Consider the following 22666-nt stretch of genomic DNA (forward strand, 5'->3'; position numbering starts at 1 on the left):
CAAAACAAACTGAAAATGCTAGACGTAATATTCTAATATATTGTCTTTTATTTGTTCGAATATTTAATCTTTTTAATATACATTTAATAGAGCTTTTAAAATTAGTAATTCTAGATAACATTTTACGGGGGGCTATGAAAGAGAAGGGATATGCTTTTGTGCTTGATCTATTTGTTGTGTAAAAGGAAAACCCCTAATAATTAATATTTTAACAATTCTGCTTATTTATTTAATATTCAGATTCAGCACTATGCAGTTGGCATTAGCTCTGCTTCATTTCCTCCTCAAGATTTAACAAACAATTTGTAAAGAATGGAAACATAATTATCAATATAAGCTACACATAAAAACGGTTCAGACGATTTACAATTGAAACATATAAGACGAGAGGCATTGAACTACTTCCAAATCACAGTCACATTCGTATCCTTTTCAATATCCTTCTCGATGGTGAACGGCGAGAGGCCAGTCTTGCAGCAAATCTCATCGAAACTAATCAGACCCGTGTACATCTTTTGGCGACCCGATGGAACCGATCCGGTAAAAACCGGATACTTTTGTATGCAGCGTATAAACTTATGCTGCAATCCAAAGATAACCATCTTGCGCTCATCAATGTTATGATGCTGCGGACAGAGCCGCTGGCATATGGCACGAAGCGTAACGCCGTGCGTCATGGATGCATAGAATTGAAAGATTCTCTGGACGCTGGGCAGGAGTTTATCTGGCTGGAGTGCCACGTACTTGCGACAGGCATTGCTCAACGCTGTGCTCTGTATGAGGTGCTTAAGGTTCTGTGTCATGTAGACATTGCTATATTTTAATATGGGCAGCAATTGCACAACGCCGTAATAAACCAAATTCTGTATGCACGACTTGACCAGATCCGTTTCCACATCTGCCTCAGCTGCTATGCGGGCTACGTGATTAATGCCATTGATATAAGGTAATATCTGGAAGCAAGTTGCAGTATAAATCTGTATCTTTTTAGATATGTGTTCTCACACTACCTGCTGTGTGGTTAGGTCCCAGTTTTCGAGCGGTGTATCACGTAGATTGGCTAGCAACAAGGGCACCATGTGATCTTTGACTGGCGGTGGATCTGGCTTATGCATCACAATCTTTAAATATATTGTATTGTCGCCTTCAACGATGGTCGCCACTTTGCGCTCATTCAGATCCCGCAGCACCGTTTCAAAGATGTTCTGTAGACGCAGCTTATCGTCTTCGCGGGACAAGAAGCACGATTCCTCCTCCATCATAATCAAATATTCGGACAGCTTCTTCACAACGGGCTCATATTGCACGGACCGGGCACGCGAATCGCAAACGAAGCATAGATTAAAGAGAAACGCATTGCGCGCATATTTCTGCTGGTCCTGTATGCCAACCGGATAGCCAACGATTTTCACCTCCATCGCATTCACTGTTAGAATACAGCGTTGCAGATGCTGCTTGGGTATAATGTAAACATTGATGGCATCGAATACCTCTTTGGAAATGTAATTCTCTGGCACCTGTTAACAAGAGAATGTTGTTTCACTTCTTAGTATTATTGTTGTGATTGTGATTGTTATTGTTATTGTTAGCTGCGTACCTGACAGCTGATTTTGCAGCCAGCCGTTGCATGGAATTCGCTTAGGAAAATGCAGCGTATTTTTCCTTCGGTGCTGCCGGGGCTGATGCCTTCATTTGTGTGGGAGTGCATTGTTATTGATTGCACCTGCCACGCTCATCGCATTTTACAGATTTTTGACAATCAAGCAAGTCCACTTCCACACAATATGTTTCCATTCGCGATTGTGAGTTAACCAAAGGTAATCTCATATATATATATATGCGCAGATATTGAACTCTCTCCCTTTCTCTCTCTCTCTCTCTGCGCACCACGTCACAAAATTTAGCCTTTACATATAGTTGAGCTGAGTGGGGTCCATATATATGTAGACGTAAGCCATTCTTGTATTATTGCGCTTAACATAATAATTTTCATATTTCATGTGGTCATTGTGCCTGTCATACAATTTGGTAATTTAAATCAAATATTAAATAGTGACGCAATTACTGATCGCCCCACTCCCATAAAAACCGATTCACTGATCATTCAAAAAGTCCGAAATGAACTGGTTCCATCAAGGTGATCTATGAACTATTATAATTGCTTGCAAAATAAATTATTTTATGTAATGGGTTTTTTATGTACAACTAAAATATCAAATACGTATTTTAAGAAACCACAATTTATTTACAATTCAATTATTCAACTGTAACGGCAAAGACAGTGTCTCCAATAAGAATCTTAATGGTGACTAAGAAGTTGCCACTTTAATGTCGTTATATCAAAACAAAGATTCAGTTATAACATTTCGGAAAATGTATATGCAATATAAGATAATTCGTGGTAACAATTATTTCTATTGTTCTATAAAAAATTTTAAGAAAAAAATCGAGTTCTAGCTGTCCGGCAAGGCCGGATTTTAGCTGACAAGTGCCGATTGCCGGGTATTGTTTTCATCGAACATCGATAGCTTCGATACTCGTGCTTTCGTCGTTTCTTTGTAAAATTGCCTCCATTGCAACTTATTTTGTACAATTTAACAGTAAATAAATTTGGGAAATGACAAATGAAAACACAAATGTTGCTGAGCGGCTTAAGGTCGGCCCGCGTGAAAATGTCACTTATCCAATAGTCATGAAATATTGCGGGCACTGCAGCATGCCAATAGAGGTAAGTGAACTAAGCCCATTCCCTATGTGCATCTGTCCTTTAAGCAATTGTTTTTGCAGTATTGCGAATACTATCCCGAATACGACAAATGCAAGGATTGGTTGGAACGTAATCTGCCCGATGATTTCGAGCGACTGAAAATCGAGGAAGAGCAGGCAGCAGCTGATGGCACAGACGATGACAAGAAGCGACAGAAGCGGGGCGGCAAAGGTCTGCTGCGAGTTAAAAAGAAGGAAGATGTCCCCAAACGCATTTGTGTATCACGTGCTGCCCGCGGCAAAAAGAAGTCTGTGACAGTGGTTACCGGACTAAGTACCTTTGGTAGGCGACATTATACTCAAAACTATGCATAAAACACTTTACAAATTGTCCCTTCCGTTAACAGATATCGACCTTAAAGTGGCTGCCAAGTTTTTCGGTACGAAATTTGCCTGTGGATCGTCAGTGACTGGCGATGATGAAATTGTCATTCAGGGCGATGTCAAGGATGAGTTGTTTGATGTTATTCCCGATAAGTGGGCCGAGATTGATGAAGATGTCATCGAGGATTTAGGCGATCAGAAACGTTAATCGGGAAGTTAATAGCCAGTAGTCATTTTTGTCCTGCTCAAAAAGTGTGCTTATTTTATACGCATATTACATCAAATAAAAAATGATCTAATCTCCAATTGTTATCCTTGTGCTTGTTGGTTGGTTTGCACCGGTTCAGTGGTAGAATTGGAGAAGTGCTTATGCGTTAGCTCAATTATGGCCTCGTTTTCCTCATCGGTGAGCGGGACCTTATTGTCGTCAATAAGCTGCAATAAATAATTTAGAATATCAAGGATATCATGGAGCAATGTTGTGCTTACCAGCTGTGTATGCAGGGCACTGGTTGGCGGATCATTAACCATTTGCAGCAGCTCGTGGGGCTTCAGCCTATAAGTGGCCAAGTCGCACAGGTAACTGTTGATTGATTCACGCGTTTGTGTTTTACAAGGCGATTCTTCCAGGTACTGTAGAGCCTCGTACGTGACGGTTGCTAGATTGTGCATACCCCATTTCTTTTTGGTACCTTTTATCTGTTGTAGAATTTGCATTACCTCCAAATTGGTAATGTACGAGTATGTGGCATTCACCCTAGCAATTTAATTAAATTAACATAATTCACTTTTAAGCTATTGATTGTTTCACTTACGTCTCCATATCATTTAATTATTTCACAGCCATCAACAATTTGTAAACATGCACGACAAGCAGACACGAGTTCCATCGATGAAAAGTGGTATCGAGCATTGAGTAATCGATGATTTTAGCTCCAAGCAGACACGTGTATCGTAAAAGAAACTATGCTGAAGTATCGGCGCGAACAGTAAACCTTTTGATTGTCCTTATTGAATTTACATATAAGATCACTTTACTTCATATTAGTTGAAAAATCATGTTAACATTTTTTTTTACATCCGAGTAGTTCACAACCCTTTTTACACAACAATATTTAGTTCATTATATTTGGCTTCTAAAGATATAAACATCGATATTTCGATATTTCTTTTTAGCTTACGATCAATACTACAACAAATTGAAATCCTCGGCTTTCCGCTGTTAAACAGTTTTCTTCTAAATTTAAAACCAAACGAAATGGGGATCGCAGAGACAGAAAAGAGACCACCAAGAGACGCATTTGACGTCAAGGCCCAAAAGGCTAGAAGTCGCTCATTCTTAAAGCGTCGCTCAGTACAATTGAGCACAAATTATTTGCAAACAAATTTGTGCACCAATTTGCAGCGCCAATGGAGTCGTCGTCGTCTGCGTCGTCTATTTTGGTCTGATAAGAATTGCGCCGTAGATTCAACACGTCGCAAGGATGTGAAACCGAAGGTTTGGCCATATTCCATATACTCATTTGTGCCAATGCTCTTAGTCTTAGGCTTCAGCTTCGGTATCACAGTTTATCAAAACACTGACATCGTCTCGAAGTTCATGCTGCGTTACACTGCACAATACCAGGCCACAGTGCACAATAAGTTCAACTATTGCGACCGCACCATGCCTTTGCATGATATATTTGAGAACATTCATGACGCTGTTATCAATCAGGAGTTGGCGCTGAAGCAACTCGAACAGGCATTGGCCAACCAGAGCTTTCAGCCCATTGCGCTAGTCGGCACTTCAGGCGTGGGCAAGACCCTGACAATACGCAAACTGATTGAAACATATCCGTGGCCGGAGAATGTTCAGACCATTGCATGGAACGACTATGAGCTCATTGATAACGACGCACGCTATAAGGCCGTATGGAAAATGTTGCGCAATCTCGCCCATTGCGGTCGCAACTTGATCGTTATTGACAACATGGCCGTGTGCGACTTAGACTATGTGACATCAATAAATGGCCTGGTACTCTCTAACTCAGATGTGGCCAATGGCACCAACGATCCCGACAAGAAGCTGCTGACCATCATCTATGTATTCAATGTGAATAGCATGCTCCCGGAGGAGCACTACAACGAGCAATTGAAGATGTTGCAACAGATAGAGGCAACAGAGACGATTGTCTATCGTATGTTTGGGCCCCAAGATCTGGAGAAGTGTGTGCGGCATGAGGAGCGACTGTTGGGCCTGATTTTAGATGAACAACATTTCGAAGACATGGTCAATACAACAAATGTCAAGGTATCCGGCTGCAAGACTGTGCGTGCCAAGGTTCTGGTCCATGGACGGCCCCTGATGAACGATATCGATATGCAGAGCAAGCTGGAAGCAATTCCAGTTGAAGGCCATTAAGGCAGAGCATTAGTGTTTTCAAGTTGTTATTTTTTTGTTTATTTTTATCTCTTTCGGTATTTAACCTTGTTAAGCACGACAAAAGAAGACTGAAGAAGAGCTAAATACGATTATGGGCAGGACATTAGATGGTAGAATTCTGTTAGAATCCTTTGGCACTCATTCCTATCTAGTGTATTTCGCTAGTAGTTTTAAGATTATTTTAATGTTTGTTAACCTGAAGCTTTTTAGAGTTTCGCGACCGATCGACAACTGAGACTGAGACTGAGAATAGGTTCTGGAAAAGTTCCTTATGTAATCCATTTTCTTTAATTGTGATCATACATATACCCTGGCTATAATAAAGATAAAATATATATGACCAAAGGAACTGAACAGTCTTGATTATATATGCAGCGAGAGTCATTTTATATATACTGACTATGATTTATTTGTTTATGTATTACATTGATTGGCCTATGGAGTTGTTCTATAACTGCTTAGCTCAAATCTGTTCACAGATCAATCAAGTCACAATCCGAATTCGATATGTCATATAGTTTTCTGTCTAAATACAGTATATATAAGTATATTTGTAGGAATCCTTTTTCCCTTGGTCTTCAAAATTAAATTTCGTATATGTTTCGATACCCTGACTCTAAACAAAACCAATATTTCATGTTTTATCAGTTAACGAGAGCAATCTCTTGAGTTCGTAGGAAAAAGTGACAGAAACCCGCAGTCCCAAACGAGAACATTATACCGAACTGGTCGTACATACATATATATATATCGATATATATATATATATATATATATATGTATGTATGTGTGTATATATAAATATATATCTATATATTTTGTTACAAGAGCTGAATACAAATTCAGTCGGCGCGGCGCAAAAGTAAAAGAAAATCTTCAGCTGAAGATGGCCCAGCATGAGGAAATTGGCAATGTGAACATCTGGTGGTTTCCACAGGACTTTTGCCAATCCCGCTATGGCGATTATCGACAGAGCGGCAAAAATTCCTGTACGTTAATCTCATTGATTGTTGCCGATAAGGTGGCCAGGATGCCAAGTCTATGCCACAGCGTATCGGAGCTGCCAGATGTGGCCTGGGATCTGATTGGCGACTCAATCAACGATGGCAATATCGTCTATCACGACCTCATCTCAGCTAATCGCAATATAAATATACCAGATGCCCTGAAGGCGATACGATCCCATCAGAAGATTAACTTTCGCCTGAGAGAATGGTTCTTCACGCAGGTCGGCTCCGATCCGCTCAGTCCAATGATTGTCGGGGTCGAACTGTCACGCATCTTCACTACCACGCTGGAGGCATTCCAGAAGGCCGACGGCTGGGATGTGCCCTCCCATCTGTTTGCCGCCATTGTCGCCGACTGTCGCACAGTAATGGTGTCCATCGACTTGCGCACCTCGATTGCGGCCATCATCGATTCGCATCAGCATGGCAGTGATGCCGGCGCCCTCTTTGCCCAAAGCACCATACATTATATCAGTGATCTGATGTTCTGGTTCATTAGCATGCTGGATCACATCTATTCCAGTCATCCGGCTATCTTCGAGATATCCTTCCTCTGCACCATGCCCGACATAGCACTGCGAATTCCCCCCGCGGTCGAGCAATATGCCAACAAAATCTGCAAGCCCAAGGAGAAAGCGTCGAAGCTGACATAATTCTGCCTTGAGTCACATTATTAATTTCACTTCAACAAGATTTCCATCCGGAATGCAGCCCCGTCAAGAAGCATGAAAATAATTAAGTTGACGCTCGTTGGTTAATTTACGTGTTAATGTTGAGTTCATAATTTCTTGTTTCTGTTGATTAATACAAATTCTTAGGTGGCTTAAATTTCGTTATGTTATTTAATAAAAATTTTAATATTTTCTATGGCTTAGCTTATAATTGACAATTCCCCTTCGACTATCCCTCGCTAGCGGCTGTCAACAGGGATTTGGCGTGGTAGTCGTAGAAGCCATAAACTATAGAACATATATTTTCGATAGACCCTTGACGATGGGCTTAGTTGTTCTTGGCATGCCGTGTCACTTCTGGTCGTCTCTATTTCAATACGTCTCTCTGTCTGTTCGTCCGTCCTTCCGTTCTTTCTACAACAACGATCTCGCTATGGCCTAGACTCTTCTCATATATCATATTCGCTATGTAGGAAACGCGCAGTGGAATGTTCTCATCTAGTTCGATAACTTATCTGATTTTCAAATTATCGATCGAAATCGATTATTTAGTGAGTTTCGCCTAACTGCAAGCTAAAGATCTGTAATGTATTTTGTACATTATATTGATATGATAAATATGCAGACATCTGGACATCCTTCCTTGTTTCTGGTGAAATTTCAAGTAGTATAGATTTGTGTCTCTGGTACAATAGTTTCGATACCCTGTAGAGGGACTCCCTCCCCAAGCAGGCAGTGCACAACTAAGGGATACCCTTTCAAAAAGAGATTCGCATACGTTGCACAATTTGTATATTTTGGTATCTCATTTATTTTTTCGGAAAAAAAAAAATTGCAGTTTTTGATTTTTTATTGTATAAGGTAAGGTAGTTGTAGGTAGCATATAAATTTATATAACATACGATATACATACGATATATGTAAAAAAGACATAGCTAGCTTAAATACTTTTACTTGCACATTCGTGTTCACCCTCACTTCTCGCTTTGTTTAATTCTTGTTTTCTTTTTATTTTCTCTTCAAACTAATCTCACTTGAACGATACGCTAGTGTTTGCTTATGCGTGTATGAGTGTGTGCGTGTGTGTGTGCGTGTGCGCGCGCGCTTGTGTGTGTGTGCGTGCCTGGGTGCCTGGGGTTGTGTCTAGAATCCGGCCACGTCGCCACGCTTGCGTCCATCGGCATTTGCATAGATCGCTGTCGCATTGCGACCAATGGCACAGACCACGGCAGTGTTGTGCCGGTCCAACGGCTTCAGAGTGTGCCCCCGCTTCCGCAGTAGACTCAGCACATTCTCTGAGAAACGTCCTTCGTCGTACTGGAGAACATCGGGGAGTAGCTGATGGTAAAACCGTGGCGCATCCTCGGCCGCCTTCAGGTCGTCGCCGAACCAGAGAAAGCGGGCGGCCACCTCGACAATGGCGCCCAATATCTTGCTGCCGCCGGCAGCTCCGATCGCTAGACGTATATTGCCGTCCTGATCGGCCAGCAACATTGGCGACTGCGACGACATGGGACGCTTATGTAAATCTATTACATTCGCTTGCGACTGTGGCAGACCGAACATATTATCCTTGAGAGAGAAGTCGTTCATGCAATCGTTCAAAATGATGCCAGTTCGTGGTCCAATCAAGCCGGAACCAAAACTATAAAATTAAGAGTAAAAACATTAAATATTACATTATATTAATATTAATATTAAAAGTATCGTTATGGACTTAGGGGCGCTACCTATTGGCAGTTTAGTGAGCAATGGTTGCTGAGTGCTTACATAGAGCGCCATCTATTGACAGCTTGCAAGAACTATATAAGCCAATGTATTGAGGGCTCAAAATACTCACTAGTAATTGATGGAGCTGGTAACGGAAACGGCATCGCCATTCGGCGCTAACACGGCGAGCGAAGAGGTGCCATACGGATCATCTTCGGAGCTGAGTTGTGCACCGTATTCGTGCGGGCCACTCAGCACGCTGTTGTCATTGATCTTGGCACGATGCTGGGCAGCATATTCAGGATTGTTGAGCTGGCTGACCAGTTCACGAATATCATTGAAACGCGGATCGCCCAGCTCGGCGCGACGTGCGAATCCGAACTTCATCGCTTCCGTTATACGATGTATAGTCAGAGCATACGATTCATCGTCCGCCAAATCAGCCCGTGTGAAGTTATATCCTTCGAGAATGCTCAGTATGTGCGAGACGATAGATCCGCTGCTCACCGGCGGCACGGCGTACAGAGTATCGTTGCCCAGAGGCATGGTTACGGACAGACGTAAGTCGGCCGTATATGTATCCAAATCGTCTAGAGTAATAATGCTGCCCAACTCCTTCAGATCCTCGGCCAGCATTTGCGCAATTGTGCCGTTGTAAAAGTCCATTGGGCCATTTTCAGCTAGTAGTTTGTACGTGTTGCACAGTTTTGCTGGTGGCTTCAGTATTGCTCCCTCCCGATGGTGGTCACCCGTTTCCGCATTTAGGAAAACGGATCTACGATGGTTTTAGCTTGATTATCTATATCTTGATTGGGACTTAGCTCATGTACTTACTGATACTGCAAATTGTCCTTGATAGTGGGCCACACCTTCTCCACATTCAATGCCTGATGCATACTCATTCGATATCCAGTCTCGCAAATTTTCAGGGAGGGCTCCACTAGCTCTCGCCATGGCAGCTTGCCAAAGCGCTTGTACGCCAAATGATATCCCATCACCTCGCCAGGCACCGCAATGCTCAGCGGCCCAATGATAGAAGAATTTACATCCTTATCGAACATCTTCTGATGGGAAGCATAGGGCGCCACGGTTTGCGCATCGATCTGATAACCTTGTTGTGACTCCCGGTCATAGATATTCATTATTAAACCACCGCCAATACCCATGCTCTGTGAGGTCAGGAGCCCATTGCACAGCATTGTGGCAATTGTTGCATCCACAGCGCTGCCATTCCTTTCCAAGATATTGCTGATGACAATAATAAAATAAAATTACGTGTAAAAATTATGATAATAATAATGACAATGACAATGATAATGATAATGATAATGATAATGATAATGATAATGATAATGATAATGATAATGATAATGATAATGATAATGATAATGATAATGATAATGATAATGATAATGATAATGATAATGATAATGATAATGATAATGATAATGATAATGATAATGATAATGATAATGATAATGATCCTGATCCTGATAATGATCTGATAATGATCTGATCCTGATCCTGCTCCTGCTCCTGATAATGCTATGCTAATGCTCCTGATCCTGCTCCTGCTCCTGATCCTGCTCCTGCTCTGCTCCTGCTCCTGCTCCTGCTCCTGCTCCTGCTCCTGCTCCTGCTCCTGCTCCTGCTCCTGCTCCTGCTCCTGCTCCTGCTCCTGCTCCTGCTCCTGCTCCTGCTCCTGCTCCTGCTCCTGCTCCTGCTCCTGCTCCTGCTCCTGCTCCTGCTCCTGCCTCCTGCTCCTGCTCCTGCTCCGGCTCCTGCTCCTGCTCCTGCTCCTGCTCCTGCTCCCTGCTCCTGCTCCTGCTCCTGCTCCTGCCTCCTGATCCTGCTCCTGCTCCTGCTCCTGCTCCTGCTCCATGCATCCTGCTCCTGCTCCTGCTCCTGCTCTGCTCCTGCTCCTGCTCCTGCTCCTGCTCCTGCTCCTGCTCCTGCTCCTGCTCCTGCTCCTGCTCCTGCTCCTGCTCCTGCCTCCTGCTCCTGCTCCTGCTCCTGCTCCTGCTCCTGCTCCTGCTCCTGCTCCGCTACTGCTCCCGCTCCTGCTCCTGCTCCTGATAAAGGCATCTGATCCGGCCTGCTCCTAATGCTTATGATAATACTTGTATACCTGCCAATCTGACTACAAGTATCCATATCCGAGCAAACAGCCGCATGCTTGTAAATGCCCAATTTGGATGTGAAATTCTTATTGTCCTTGTCGTCGCCGTCATCCAGAATAGGTGCTGCCGAGGGTGGTGGCGTGGTGGGTGATGTGGAGGCGGCTACAGCTGGTCCAGCTACTGCAATTTCCTCACTTGTTGCTGTTGTCGCTTCCATGTTGCTGCCGTCGGATACCGATGCCGGCGGAAGCGATTGCTCATCTGTTGAATTAAATGGTTTAAGTGTGGGGCTTGTGCTTGGATTGCTTGTTGTTGTTGTTGTTGGTGTGCTTTCTGTTGTTGTTGTTGTTGTTGTAGTTGTTGTTGTTGTGCTAGTTGTTCTTATTGTTGTTGTTGGTGCTGGTGTTGATGGTGCGGCGTCGGCAACAGCATCTGTTGCTGCCGCCGATGTTGCTGTGCTGCTGCCAACAATTGTTGCAGGTGCTGGCGTTGTTGTTTTGGCAACTGTGCTGTTGGTGATTCTCGACGACTTTGACCAGTCTACAGAAGTTGTTGTTGTTGTTGTTGGTGTTGTCGGTGCAATTGTTGTTGTTGTTGTTTAGTAAGTTAAGGTGTAAGAGTTTGTTGTCAATACATTTGCTTTTCTTGGTGCCACAATAGAGGAAATATAACATTACGAGTGGGTGCCGAGGTGCAGGATTATGAATCGTATGACAAAGGCATGCAAAGCGTCTAACTATGCAACATATTGCATTTGTATTGCTCAAGATGTCTTGCTGTTTCTTTGTTGCTCTGGCTTTTGTGCTTGTTCTTGATACAATCACATACATTCTTCTCTTTATGTATGTCTGTGTATGTGTATGTTCGTGTGTGTGTGTGTGTGTATAAATTAGTAGGCATTTGTGAGTGAGTGGTTAGAGATGTGGGTTTGGCCAGTTGCTCGATTGGCTATGATTCGAACTTACCGCTCAAGCACAGGCTGATGATCACATAGCTTATCAGGGCAATGCCAATGAAGCAGATTAGGCCAATTGTCAGCTTCTTCATCCAGGCCAACAAATTGGCCCGCCTGCAAAGCACAAAAGTGCGTATATATTTATTAGTTTCTATTTATAAATTCACATAAAATGCTGCCCTTAAAAGTATGCTATGATTTTTGTTACTACAAATTGTTGCCTGCTTGACTTGCTTATAGCTTTTGTAATTATAATTTATATAACCTTGGGTCAATCTGAGCTGTTCAGCAGTTCTGCTGAGCCCTCAGCTGAATCTAGTTTAGCCTTGTTTTTGAGTTTTTCGAAACTTAAGCTGGGCTCGAAGCTGTGACTTCTTTCTGATTTCTAAAAAGTTGAAACTGTTTCAAAATCTTGGCTTACATCTGTTCGCGACGCGCTTCTTCGGCTGCGGCTGTATCCTGCATCAGCTCATCGCCATTTTTCTCTTCGTCGTCCAGTCCGTTGGAGGACTTGAGTGGAATTTTGTTCATGGCATCGTCGTTGCTGTGGTGAACCATCTTGTGAGCATCCACTGTGGCTGCTGCTGCGCTGCTGTTGATGTTGCTGTTTCAAAAATTTATTTTCAAATTATTAGAAATATATATATATATATATATATATAGATATATCACAAATCAAGGAGCGTAAAAAATAATATTAGAAGAATTTACAATTTGAGTCGAAAGATTGTTGCTGCAGCTGCTCAGCTGGCTGCCTGAAGCCAACTTTAATCAAAGTCAACTTTAACTAAACTTAACTGAAAATGTCAGAGGCTGAGCGCTGTCAAGTATGCAACAGTTTACGGCGCAGCTCGTTGATATGCAACAGATTTTACACGCGTCCCAATGCAAACTGAACGCTTCACAATCGACGTCAACAAGAGCGTCCGCTGCCCGCTGCCCGCTGCCTGCTGCCTGCGTCATTGGCAGCAGCGATGTTGCCGGCAACTTTGATGGCAGGATGCGGTCGTCGTCGTCTTTGTCGTTGTCGTTGTTGCGGTTGCATGTGTCTATGTGGGTGTGTCCCCAACCATTTGCCATTTTCTCAATCTCAATTTTCATGCTCGCTCCTGTTCGCTGTGTGCGTGCAACACAAATGGGTCAGACAGCGGCGTCAGCGTCGACGCCAACGCCAACGCCGACGCCCAAGTTGACGCAGCCAAGCGCCGCTTACAACTCACTAGCACAGTGCAGTTTGTTGCGAGTTGCCAGTTGCGAGTTGTCCATAACTATAATTGAATGTTGTGATTGACAGCCCACGGAGCGGGGCGGCGGCGGCGGCGGCGGTGGTTGTGGCGGAGGTAGGGCTGGGGGCGGGGGCGAGGTTGGTGGCGAGCGTGCGCGAGATTGTTGCCTGTAAATTGGGTTAATTGCCGCCGTATTTGATGTGTGGCACGGGCATCAAATCGGTGGCACTCACAGGCATCACCTTTGCCCTCGCATGACCCGGACAACATTGTTATTATTGACATCTGCACTCAGCGGGCGTGGCACGAATAACAAGTAGAGTACAGTGGGGCATGCGGCCATGCCCGAGACTTAACTTAACATACCCTGTTAATTGATTCTAATATATGTTAAGCGACTGCTGTTAATACTTAACATACTCTGTTACATTTTTCAAATGTTAAGCAACTGCTGTTAACAGTTAACATAGTCTGTTAGTTGATTAATCGGTTACAGTTCTCTAAGCTTAAAGAGCTTCTGAAATTTTCCGATCTTTTGGGACATTTCATCTAAGCACAACTCCATCTCCAAGTCAGTTAATTTTCAATATTTCTTTCTCCTTTAAAAAATTGTATTCAATGCATCGATCATTGCGCTTATAGAGAGCATAGCAAATATCATGTATCGGATATCAGATATATATATATATATATATATATTATGCATGCATATTTTTTGTAATTGTTTTAAGTAATTTTTAGTGGGTCGCTAGCAATTTGTGCTGTTGGCCTAGTCCGGCCTGGCTGTTTGCTATTTTTAGGTCAACTGCATTTTAATTTCATTTCATTTTTGTTAAATAGCTGCCTGGGCCTCGCCAGCAACAAAAGAACCACAACGGCAGCAGAGGCAGCCACGACACCAGCAAAAAAGAAAACTCAAAAAAGAAGCGTAGCACATGCCACAATTACCGAGCATTACTTTGAGGCATGTGGATTGCAATTTGGGTTTACGACTCCGTCGCCGCCTCCGTGCAGCCATAAAAAATGAGTGAGCTGCCACAGCAAAGAGGCATAAGAGACGGCAGGAAGCGAGCCAGAGGCAGAATCTGAAGAAGGGGCAGAGACCCAGAGAGGCAATTAGCAGGAACAGAGGCAGACACAGAGGAAGAGAAAGAGCAGGAGAAGGAGCAGGAGAAGAAGAAAGAGAAAGAGAAAGAGAAAGAGAAAGAGAAAGAGAAAGAGAAAGAGAAAGAGAAAGAGACCTCTCCCTCTCCTCTCCTCTCCCATCCCTCTCCCCTCCCTCCCCTCTCCCTCTCCTCTCCCTCTCCCTCTCCCTCTCCCTCTCCCTCTCCCTCTCCCTCTCCCTCTCCCCTCTCCCTCCCTCCCTCTCCCTCTCCCTCCCCTCTCCCTCTCCCGCTCCCTCTCCCTCTCCCTCTCCCTCTCTCCCTCTCCCTCTCCCCCTCTCCCTCTCCCTCTCCCTCTCCCTCTCCTCTCCCTCTCCCTCTCCCTCTCCCTCTCCCTCTCCCTCTCCCTCTCCCTCTCCCTCTCCCTCTCCCTCTCCCTCTCCCTCTCCCTCTCCCTCTCCCTCTCCCTCTCCCTCTCCCTCTCCTCTCCCTCTCCCTCTCCCTCTCCCTCTCCCTCTCCCTCCCTCTCCCTCTCCCTCTCCCTCTCCCTCTCCCTCTCCCTCTCCCTCTCCCTCTCCTCTCCCTCTCCCTCTCCCTCTCCCTCTTCCTCTCCCCTCTCCCTCTCCTTCTCCTTCTCCTTCTCCTCCCTCTCGAGAACAGAGAGAACAGAGAATAAGACAGGGACAAACGTGGAGAAGACAATCATAGGCAAGGGCAGATGAAGAGGTCGGAGTGGAGTCAATTCTGCAAGAGTGCTCCTCTGAGGTAGGCTGAGTCAGAGGCCAAGCCAAAGAAGGAGAGAGAGCGAAAGCCAGGCATTGGCCCAGGAACACAGAAAGACAGAAAGGCAGACGCTTCAGATTGTTGGCTATTAGCGACTGGCACGGAGCAGTCTGTGACATTGATTGAAGTCAGAGATAGAAATGAATGTGGATATGCAGACATTGATGGCAAGGAATACGCCAAGCCACATTTGCATGCGTCTCACATGGATTGCGCCAGTTTGGATTTGGCATACACTAATTGCCCCATCGGCGCTGTCTGCATGTGGCGCGTGCGCAGCGCCTCGACCAAATTTGGCAAGCAGCTCGAAAGCCGCTGTCAAGTTCCAAAACTCAAATCCCAGTCCGTGCTCTTCAAATAGTCCGAGTCTAATAGTAGTGCTGTCATCATTATTATTACTGCGATGAGCATGATGATTAGCTGCAGTACGTGCCCGGCGTGGTCAATTGGTCAAGGGAGCAATGGGTGTGCCCAGCTCTAGCTGTAGCATTTGATTACTCTACATATATTATGTATATATATAGTAATATATATAATATATAAATATGTAAATATTTAACAATAATTCGACGCTTTCATCTTTATCGACTTCCTCAACTCTGGCGTCTCCAATGTTTTTCTTTTCATTTGACATTTCCGTCTAATGTTTTTTGCATTTAAAAAAAAACAAATGTTTATTGTGGTATTTGCAGTGGCTATGATTATTCTAGCTGTAAATATTTTAGTTTATCTTTTTTATGTGGAATTTTTGAATTTCTTGGATCAATCTGTTTCTGAGTCTTTGAAATATCTTTATGTTAATATACATTAACTAAGTATCATATATCATATACCATATATCATATATCATATATCATATATCATATATCATATATCATATATCATATATCATATATCATATATCATATATCATATATCATATATCATATATCATATATCATATTTCATATATCATATATCATATATCATATATCATATATCATATATCATATATCATATATCATATATCATATATCATATATCATATATCATATATCATATATCATATATCATATATCATATATCATATATCATATATCATATATCATATATCATATATCATATATCATATATCATATATCATATATCATATATCATATATCATATATCATATATCATATATCATATATCATATATCATATATCATATATCATATATCATATATCATATATCATATATCATATATCATATATCATATATCATATATCATATATCATATATCATATATCATATATCATATATCATATATCATATATCATATATCATATATCATATATCATATATCATATATCATATATCATATATCATATATCATATATCATATATCATATATCATATATCATATATCATATATCATATATCATATATCATATATCATATATCATATATCATATATCATATATCATATATCATATATCATATATCATATATCATATATCATATATCATATATCATATATCATATATCATATATCATATATCATATATCATATATCATATATCATATATCATATATCATATATCATATATCATATATCATATATCATATTATACTTCAACATTAAAGGGTATCTCAGCTGTGTAATACCTTTTGAAAGCATCGCAATTGGTAGAGCTGGTCTGGTTAAATAGCCATTGGGGTCAGACTTAGACAGATGCAACAATTAGAATATTTGTACGCATGGGCAAATGCATAAGTTTAGCAGCAACAATAAAAACTATAATAATAAAATAAATGCAAATTGCAGTAATTCGTTTTTTTTTTTATGTTGTTTTACACTTGTTGCACGTAAATAAAATGTGCGGCATTGCAGCTCATCTGTCGGTTTGTCTGGCTGTCTGCCTGTCTGAGGTCGCAGCTCAATTGGGCTGTTTATTTTTGGAATTGATATCTCGGAAACTTAGCGAGCGCCCCTCGCGCCACCTGCCCTTTGCATTATTTGATTTATTTGTTCGCTTGATTTGTCTTCATGCATTTTAATGTATTTCGTCAAATTGTTTATTTAATTGCCCAAACGGTTTGCTAGGGAAACTCGATTCGTTTCGTATACCCAGCCAGAGCCATGGCGCTATGATCTATGCTCTCCAGGCGTATCGTGCGTGTGTCTGTTGGGCTCGACCTTCGGCTATTTTACGCCCGATTGAAAGCTTGAAATTTGTCAAATGTTTACACATCAAATTAGGCAAAAGTTTTCGCCAAGGGCCAGTTTCGATTTATGACGCTTCGCCTTATACGATCAGCTAGCAATATAATTTAATGTGCGACTCCCCATATGGATATATAGCCGAAAATAATTGTTAGATTCGTGATTGGCTTTAATAAATGTAAAATGTTTTCAGATTTTTTTGTCTATTTTTGCGATTTGACTAATTTTTGTATATATCGATTTGCGAATTTCGATTGTCGACTGGAATGTGTTATCGATAACTAACGATTAGTGAAAATTAATTGTGATCCAGATTTATTATCCATAACTGATATCAGAGTTTTTTTTAACTGTGTTGTTTATCGATAATCAATAAAAAAAACTATCGTCATTGGCGTATTTCAACCGTGCTATCGATAATTGATATCAATGAAAAAGCGATCATCATTGGCAAATTTTGCTTATCGATTGTTAAATGTTATCGATAACCTATCAATGTATCATCTTTAATTTTTGATTAAGCCAAAGACTTTGCTCGATTGAAATTGACTATCGATGACTGATTTGTGAGTTTTTTTCAATTGTGATCTGTTATCGATAGCTTTGATTAATATTAATATCTTCTTTTACATGTTTTCGATTAATTTGATAGCTGTAAATGCATTTACTCAAAAGTATTTCGTATCTATTTTTGTCTTTATCGACAATCTAACTCTACATTTGTTATCGATAACTGATAACAATAAAAAGAGCAGCTACACTAAAAAAATACATATATGTTTGAAGCTTTTATTTTCGATAGTATGCGCCTTTATCGATAACATTCTTTGTTTTTTTCACACTTCCTGTATTATCGATCACAGATATCAGTCTAAATGGATTCGCCAGAGACAGCTATGCGAGTGCAGAGCAATTTATGTGGAAAGTTTTTCAATGGTGGCTCCTAAGTTATTTAGATAATCAAGATCGCAATTTCGTATATGAGTAAATATGAATAAAGTATTCAATCAACGTGTTTGTGGTGATCATAAAACTGACACACTAAATACGAATAAAGATTTACAAAGCAATTGAATAATCAGCACAGTGAGAACCCCCTCCATACACTGGCCGAACACCAGCGAAACACATTCGGACTCTGTCTATAAATATGACACAAATTGTTGACAGCTATAAATAGAAACACAATATGGAATTGGAGAAATAAGTAAGTAGAAAAACTATATATTAAAAAAAATAAGAAAAAAACAAATATATTTGAAACGAGTTTTAAGCTCAGGGCAGTGGCTCAATAGAAACTTAACCTCTTATATAGATCACAAATTGACAAAGCCTTTAGCTGGGAACTAGGCTGCTCATGCATATCCAGACAGCACAGCGAGTCAAGAGTGTGTGAGAGAGAGATATGATCGGACAAAGATCTTGCATTGTTCTGAGAGATTTGCGTGCCAGCATCCCATTTTGACACATTCGCAACATTCGTGACAGTGCAAATTGAGCGCACCCAAAGTTCAGGGCCAACTGGCAAATACAGAAAAATATTATTATATATAGCCTCCCTCTCTCTCTCTCTCTCTCTCTCTCTCTCTCTCTGTGTGTGTGTGTGTCACACATACAGACATTGAGACTTATTAGCTGACAGCAGCATTGCCTGTATAGCCATATAGACACTATGTGTTATATTTAGAGAATGCCTTAGATTGTTATACTCAAATGTTCTTGATTAAGTTGTCAGCAATCAGCGCTACGGCCGACCGATATGATGATCCCCGAATGCCACCGGAGATGCCGTTTAGCTATAACTACTACACACACACACATACTTTGATTTAACTGTTGTTATTGCGAGTCTTAGTTCCAAGTAGCTGCTGCCGGGATGCAGCTCTGGCCATTAAGTGGCTGCCATTCAAAAGTATATCCGAGATTTGAGCTAACAATTGACACTCAAGTTGCTGTCGCTTGACTATTTGCTTTGATAATGACAGATACACACACACACACACACACGCACACACACAGAGAGAGTGAGTTGATAAAGGCAGATTGAATGCTGGAAACAAATGGACTGCCGCTGGCTAGCACAGTGATAGCAAACAGTTGTCCCTCAGCTTTGACAATCATATATGTTGCTGTCGTGACACAACAGCAACAGCAACAGCAACAGCAACAGCAGCAGCATCGGTCACGGCAGCAACATTTGCATGCTGAGTCTGTCGCAGCGCCTTATCACTAGCAGCCGGCGGGCACAGCGCTCACTTTAGATAGCAGCAGCTGCAGATAAACCAAATCAATTTATGCTGTGTCAAATTAGCAATAGAAAGATCAACTCAAATACTCGAACTTATCAACGTCAATATATATATATATATATTTATATCATAGCTCTCTGTTACATATACTTGGAATATGACTTCTTGAAAGCCATTTGCCTTCTTTGGCTGATTTCATATTCATTTGATTAGCTTTCATGACAAGTTGCTGAATGTTGGCATAGTCAAACAAGTCAAATATACCCTCGGCTATACCCCTTGAAGCACTGTATATAACACATATGTCAGATTTTATTTTATATATATTTAAAGGAACAATATTGAGTTTCTCTTAAGCTTAGCTGCAATGGACATTGTGAGCCGATGTCGCGATCGTAACAGAGGCAAAGCTAAAAGGAGTCTGCTGAACTGCTGCTATTGATCAAGAATATATCTAAATATATCCTATCTAAATGTATGTATGCTACCAGTTTTTACTTGGCTTTCATAGCCTAGAGAACTGGACAGCTCTTATATGTTTTACATTGAGTGTAGCTGGAACTGGGCAAGATCTGAGATCAAATGGATTATTCTTTGGCTCAACGCAGAGTTGAGTTTGGCCACTGGCTCTATACTTGATATGTATATATATATATATATATATATATATATATATATATATTTATTTAAGCTATGCATATATTAAATATAAGTATCTTCCATCTTCCATTTGCTTGCACATCTCATTCATTGTTACGAAAATAGTGAAATGCAACAATCTCAACAAGTGTTTTCATCCAATTTCTCTGCGCGTCTGGCGTTTGGCATTTCTTTTTCAATTTTCATATTCGTTTTTATTTTGAATATTCTATTGGTTTCGTTGCTCTTAGCTGCTTATTTATTTATTGGCAGCGGCAGGTGAAAGACAACATAATGAAATTGCTGCCTGTTGCGCTCTATGTGTCTGTGGCTGGTAGCGAAGGCAGACGCTTTTACTACTAGATAGCTTCTTGCCCTAATGGGCATTGCGTATATCTTGATTATATATATATTTGTATATATATATACATTTATTTTTTTTGACTTGGACTTGGACTTGTTGCCATTGTTGTTGGGCCGCCAACGTTGCTCGCTATTTGTGTTGGTCGTGCATGCGTTTTAGGTGGGCGAACCTGGCGTCTAGTCGGAACGCCGATGCCGGGCCAACAAGCAGCAAGCAGCAGGCAGCACACAGCAAACAGCACACAGCAAACAGCCTAGCAACATAATCGCAACACAGCAAACTTTTGCATTCGTTACGCACACGCACAAAATACAACAAAAAAAATAAAACACACACAAAAAAATTTAAATAAATAAATTACAATATATATATATATATATATACATGATATACATACACACACTTATGCATAAATATATATTTATATTTCATATATACATATAGAAAACGTGTGTATTTAAATGAATATTTCACCTTTTTCAGAATTCTTTCCTTTTGCACTGGAAAATGAGCGGAAGCAACAACAACAACAACAAAAAGGCGTGAAAAACGCGCGCGTTTTCTAAACGCACAGAAAACGCGTGAAATTTGTATTTCTATTCCTTTTATTTATTTATTATTTTTTGCTTTCAGTTTTGAGTTTTTCTTCTTTTTTTACGTGTTGCGCGCCGCCGCCGACGCTATATAATTTTTGGTCTATAGCTGATCTGATAATTCTCTACAATTTTCTATTTTATTTTTATTTATTATTTGTTTTATTTTATCTTGTTTTTTTTTATATATATATTTTTTAGTCGCGTGTCTCGTCGCAGCGCTGGCTGCTGGTCAACTGAATTAAGAACGGGACGCGTTGCGGCCGCGTCTGCGGCGACGGCAGCGTCGACGGCGACAGCGACAGCGACGACGACGGCAACGGCGGCGGCATTTAATGTGAGTCGTCAGGCCGAGGCACTTCGTCAGACGCTGTTGCTGTTGCTATTTGTTGATGTTGTTGTTGCAGTGCAAACTGCTGCTGCTGCTGTTGTTGCTGTTGCTGTCGTGCGGAAATCACAAAAATTAGGCGGCCCCAATGGACATAGGCCGTGATTGTCACACGAAGCCGACTCGCATCGAACCAAACCGAACTTTGATGGCGGGTACTTTGGGCTGGGGCTTTGGATAGTGGGTGGTGCTGGGTGGCCGGTGGTGGTGCTGCGTGTAGCGGTAGCCATGGGGCGGCTGCGCCACCCAACCGGCCATTAAAAGCAATTTGTTGACAGTGACACACAAAAATAGATACACAAAGTGAAGCGACAAGTTGATAAAACTGATGACAAAATACGAAAAAAAAAAAATAAAATAAAATAAAGCAAAGCCGGGCCCAGTTACCGACCCGAGCGCGCACCCACCTCCGCTCCGATTGACTGAGTTGTCATTACATCATCATCGTCATCATCATCATCAGCATTTGATATTCAATTCCAACTCTACAACTCCTAAGCCATATCTAGATTTGGAAGTCTGCCAAATTATAAATCCATCAGCAAATGGCTTGCAGCTAAGATTTCGTAACTGAAGCAGCAGAAATCGATCTGAATCTTGAAGTTTCATTAATTCCTTAAGATATTTATTATATTTCATTTGTGGAACTCACGTTTCGCACGTTTCCCCTTCGCTTAGCCTTTCTGTCCGATGCCTAAGCCCACAGTCAACCCATGTCAAATTAGCTCACTAATTTAATTAGCCCCAAAGAAAACACTTTTAGTAGAGGTTTTTTTTTTGGTAAATGGAAAAAATATGTTTAAATGGAAAATTGAAATCAAAATTCTAATTTCTTTTACATGATTTTCAAGAGATTTGCATGAAGCGAAGAACAGATGATAAATGATGATTGTGTGTGTGTGTGTGTGTGTGTCTGTGTATGCATGTTTAACTGTAGCCCTCAAGAATAGTTTACTTTTAATTCTAATCATTTAATATCTATCTTTTTCTCTATACTTAGACCTTCTCTCTCTCTCTCTCTCTCTTCCACTTGCTATCTTTCTCTCAGTCACTCTGCCTCTTGCTCACACTCACACTCTATATCATACTCTCTCCATGTATTACTCTGTCTCTCTCTCTTTTACAAATTCTCTCATTTTCTTTCGTAATCTCAGTCTC

General features: G+C 41.3%; 6 protein-coding genes across 7 annotated transcripts; 3 read left to right on the plus strand and 3 right to left on the minus strand.

The window, feature by feature from the left end:
- Window positions 1-48: 48 nt before the first annotated feature.
- Window positions 49-2136, minus strand: LOC111598286 (GATOR complex protein NPRL2). Its single transcript, XM_023313468.2, has 3 exons — window positions 1598-2136; window positions 1011-1517; window positions 49-953 (listed from the first exon to the last, which is right to left on the minus strand). The coding sequence occupies exons 1-3, from the start codon at window positions 1706-1708 to the stop codon at window positions 399-401; spliced, it is 1173 nt and encodes a 390-aa protein (XP_023169236.2). The 5' UTR covers window positions 1709-2136; the 3' UTR covers window positions 49-398.
- Window positions 2137-2617: 481 nt separating this feature from the next.
- Window positions 2618-3372, plus strand: LOC111598300 (density-regulated protein homolog). Its single transcript, XM_023313487.2, has 3 exons — window positions 2618-2728; window positions 2788-3049; window positions 3114-3372. The coding sequence occupies exons 1-3, from the start codon at window positions 2618-2620 to the stop codon at window positions 3296-3298; spliced, it is 558 nt and encodes a 185-aa protein (XP_023169255.1). The 3' UTR covers window positions 3299-3372.
- An 18-nt stretch (window positions 3373-3390) lies between these two features.
- On the minus strand, window positions 3391-3985 carry LOC111598301 (DNA-directed RNA polymerase III subunit RPC9). The gene is made up of 3 exons (XM_023313488.2): window positions 3906-3985; window positions 3580-3847; window positions 3391-3525 (listed from the first exon to the last, which is right to left on the minus strand). Exons 1-3 carry the CDS (start codon window positions 3911-3913, stop codon window positions 3400-3402), a joined length of 402 nt encoding a protein of 133 aa, XP_023169256.1. The 5' UTR covers window positions 3914-3985; the 3' UTR covers window positions 3391-3399.
- Window positions 3986-4175: 190 nt separating this feature from the next.
- Window positions 4176-5858, plus strand: LOC111598285. Its single transcript, XM_023313467.2, has one exon. It carries the CDS (start codon window positions 4349-4351, stop codon window positions 5492-5494), a length of 1146 nt encoding a protein of 381 aa, XP_023169235.1. The 5' UTR covers window positions 4176-4348; the 3' UTR covers window positions 5495-5858.
- Window positions 5859-6014: 156 nt separating this feature from the next.
- LOC111598307 lies at window positions 6015-7340 on the plus strand. Its single transcript, XM_023313495.2, has one exon. The coding sequence runs from the start codon at window positions 6297-6299 to the stop codon at window positions 7173-7175; it is 879 nt and encodes a 292-aa protein (XP_023169263.1). The 5' UTR covers window positions 6015-6296; the 3' UTR covers window positions 7176-7340.
- Window positions 7341-7995: 655 nt separating this feature from the next.
- On the minus strand, window positions 7996-21343 carry LOC111598326 (scoloptoxin SSD14). Of its 2 annotated transcripts, none has more exons than XM_023313524.2 (7): window positions 21002-21343; window positions 12400-12582; window positions 11989-12092; window positions 11032-11563; window positions 9738-10151; window positions 9034-9678; window positions 7996-8838 (listed from the first exon to the last, which is right to left on the minus strand). In XM_023313524.2, the coding sequence occupies exons 2-7, from the start codon at window positions 12534-12536 to the stop codon at window positions 8337-8339; spliced, it is 2334 nt and encodes a 777-aa protein (XP_023169292.2). In that variant the 5' UTR covers window positions 12537-12582; window positions 21002-21343; the 3' UTR covers window positions 7996-8336. The 2 variants fall into 2 exon arrangements, with proteins under 2 accessions (XP_023169292.2, XP_030080139.1); XM_030224279.1 differs by having other exon boundaries at window positions 8337-8838; window positions 11032-11284.
- Between the last annotated feature and the right edge of the window lie 1323 nt (window positions 21344-22666).

The sequence above is a fragment of the Drosophila hydei genome, unplaced genomic scaffold (assembly GCF_003285905.1).
Source record: "Drosophila hydei strain 15085-1641.00,03,60 unplaced genomic scaffold, DhydRS2 tig00000453-arrow-arrow-pilon, whole genome shotgun sequence".
Classification (NCBI taxonomy): Eukaryota; Metazoa; Arthropoda; class Insecta; order Diptera; family Drosophilidae; genus Drosophila; species Drosophila hydei.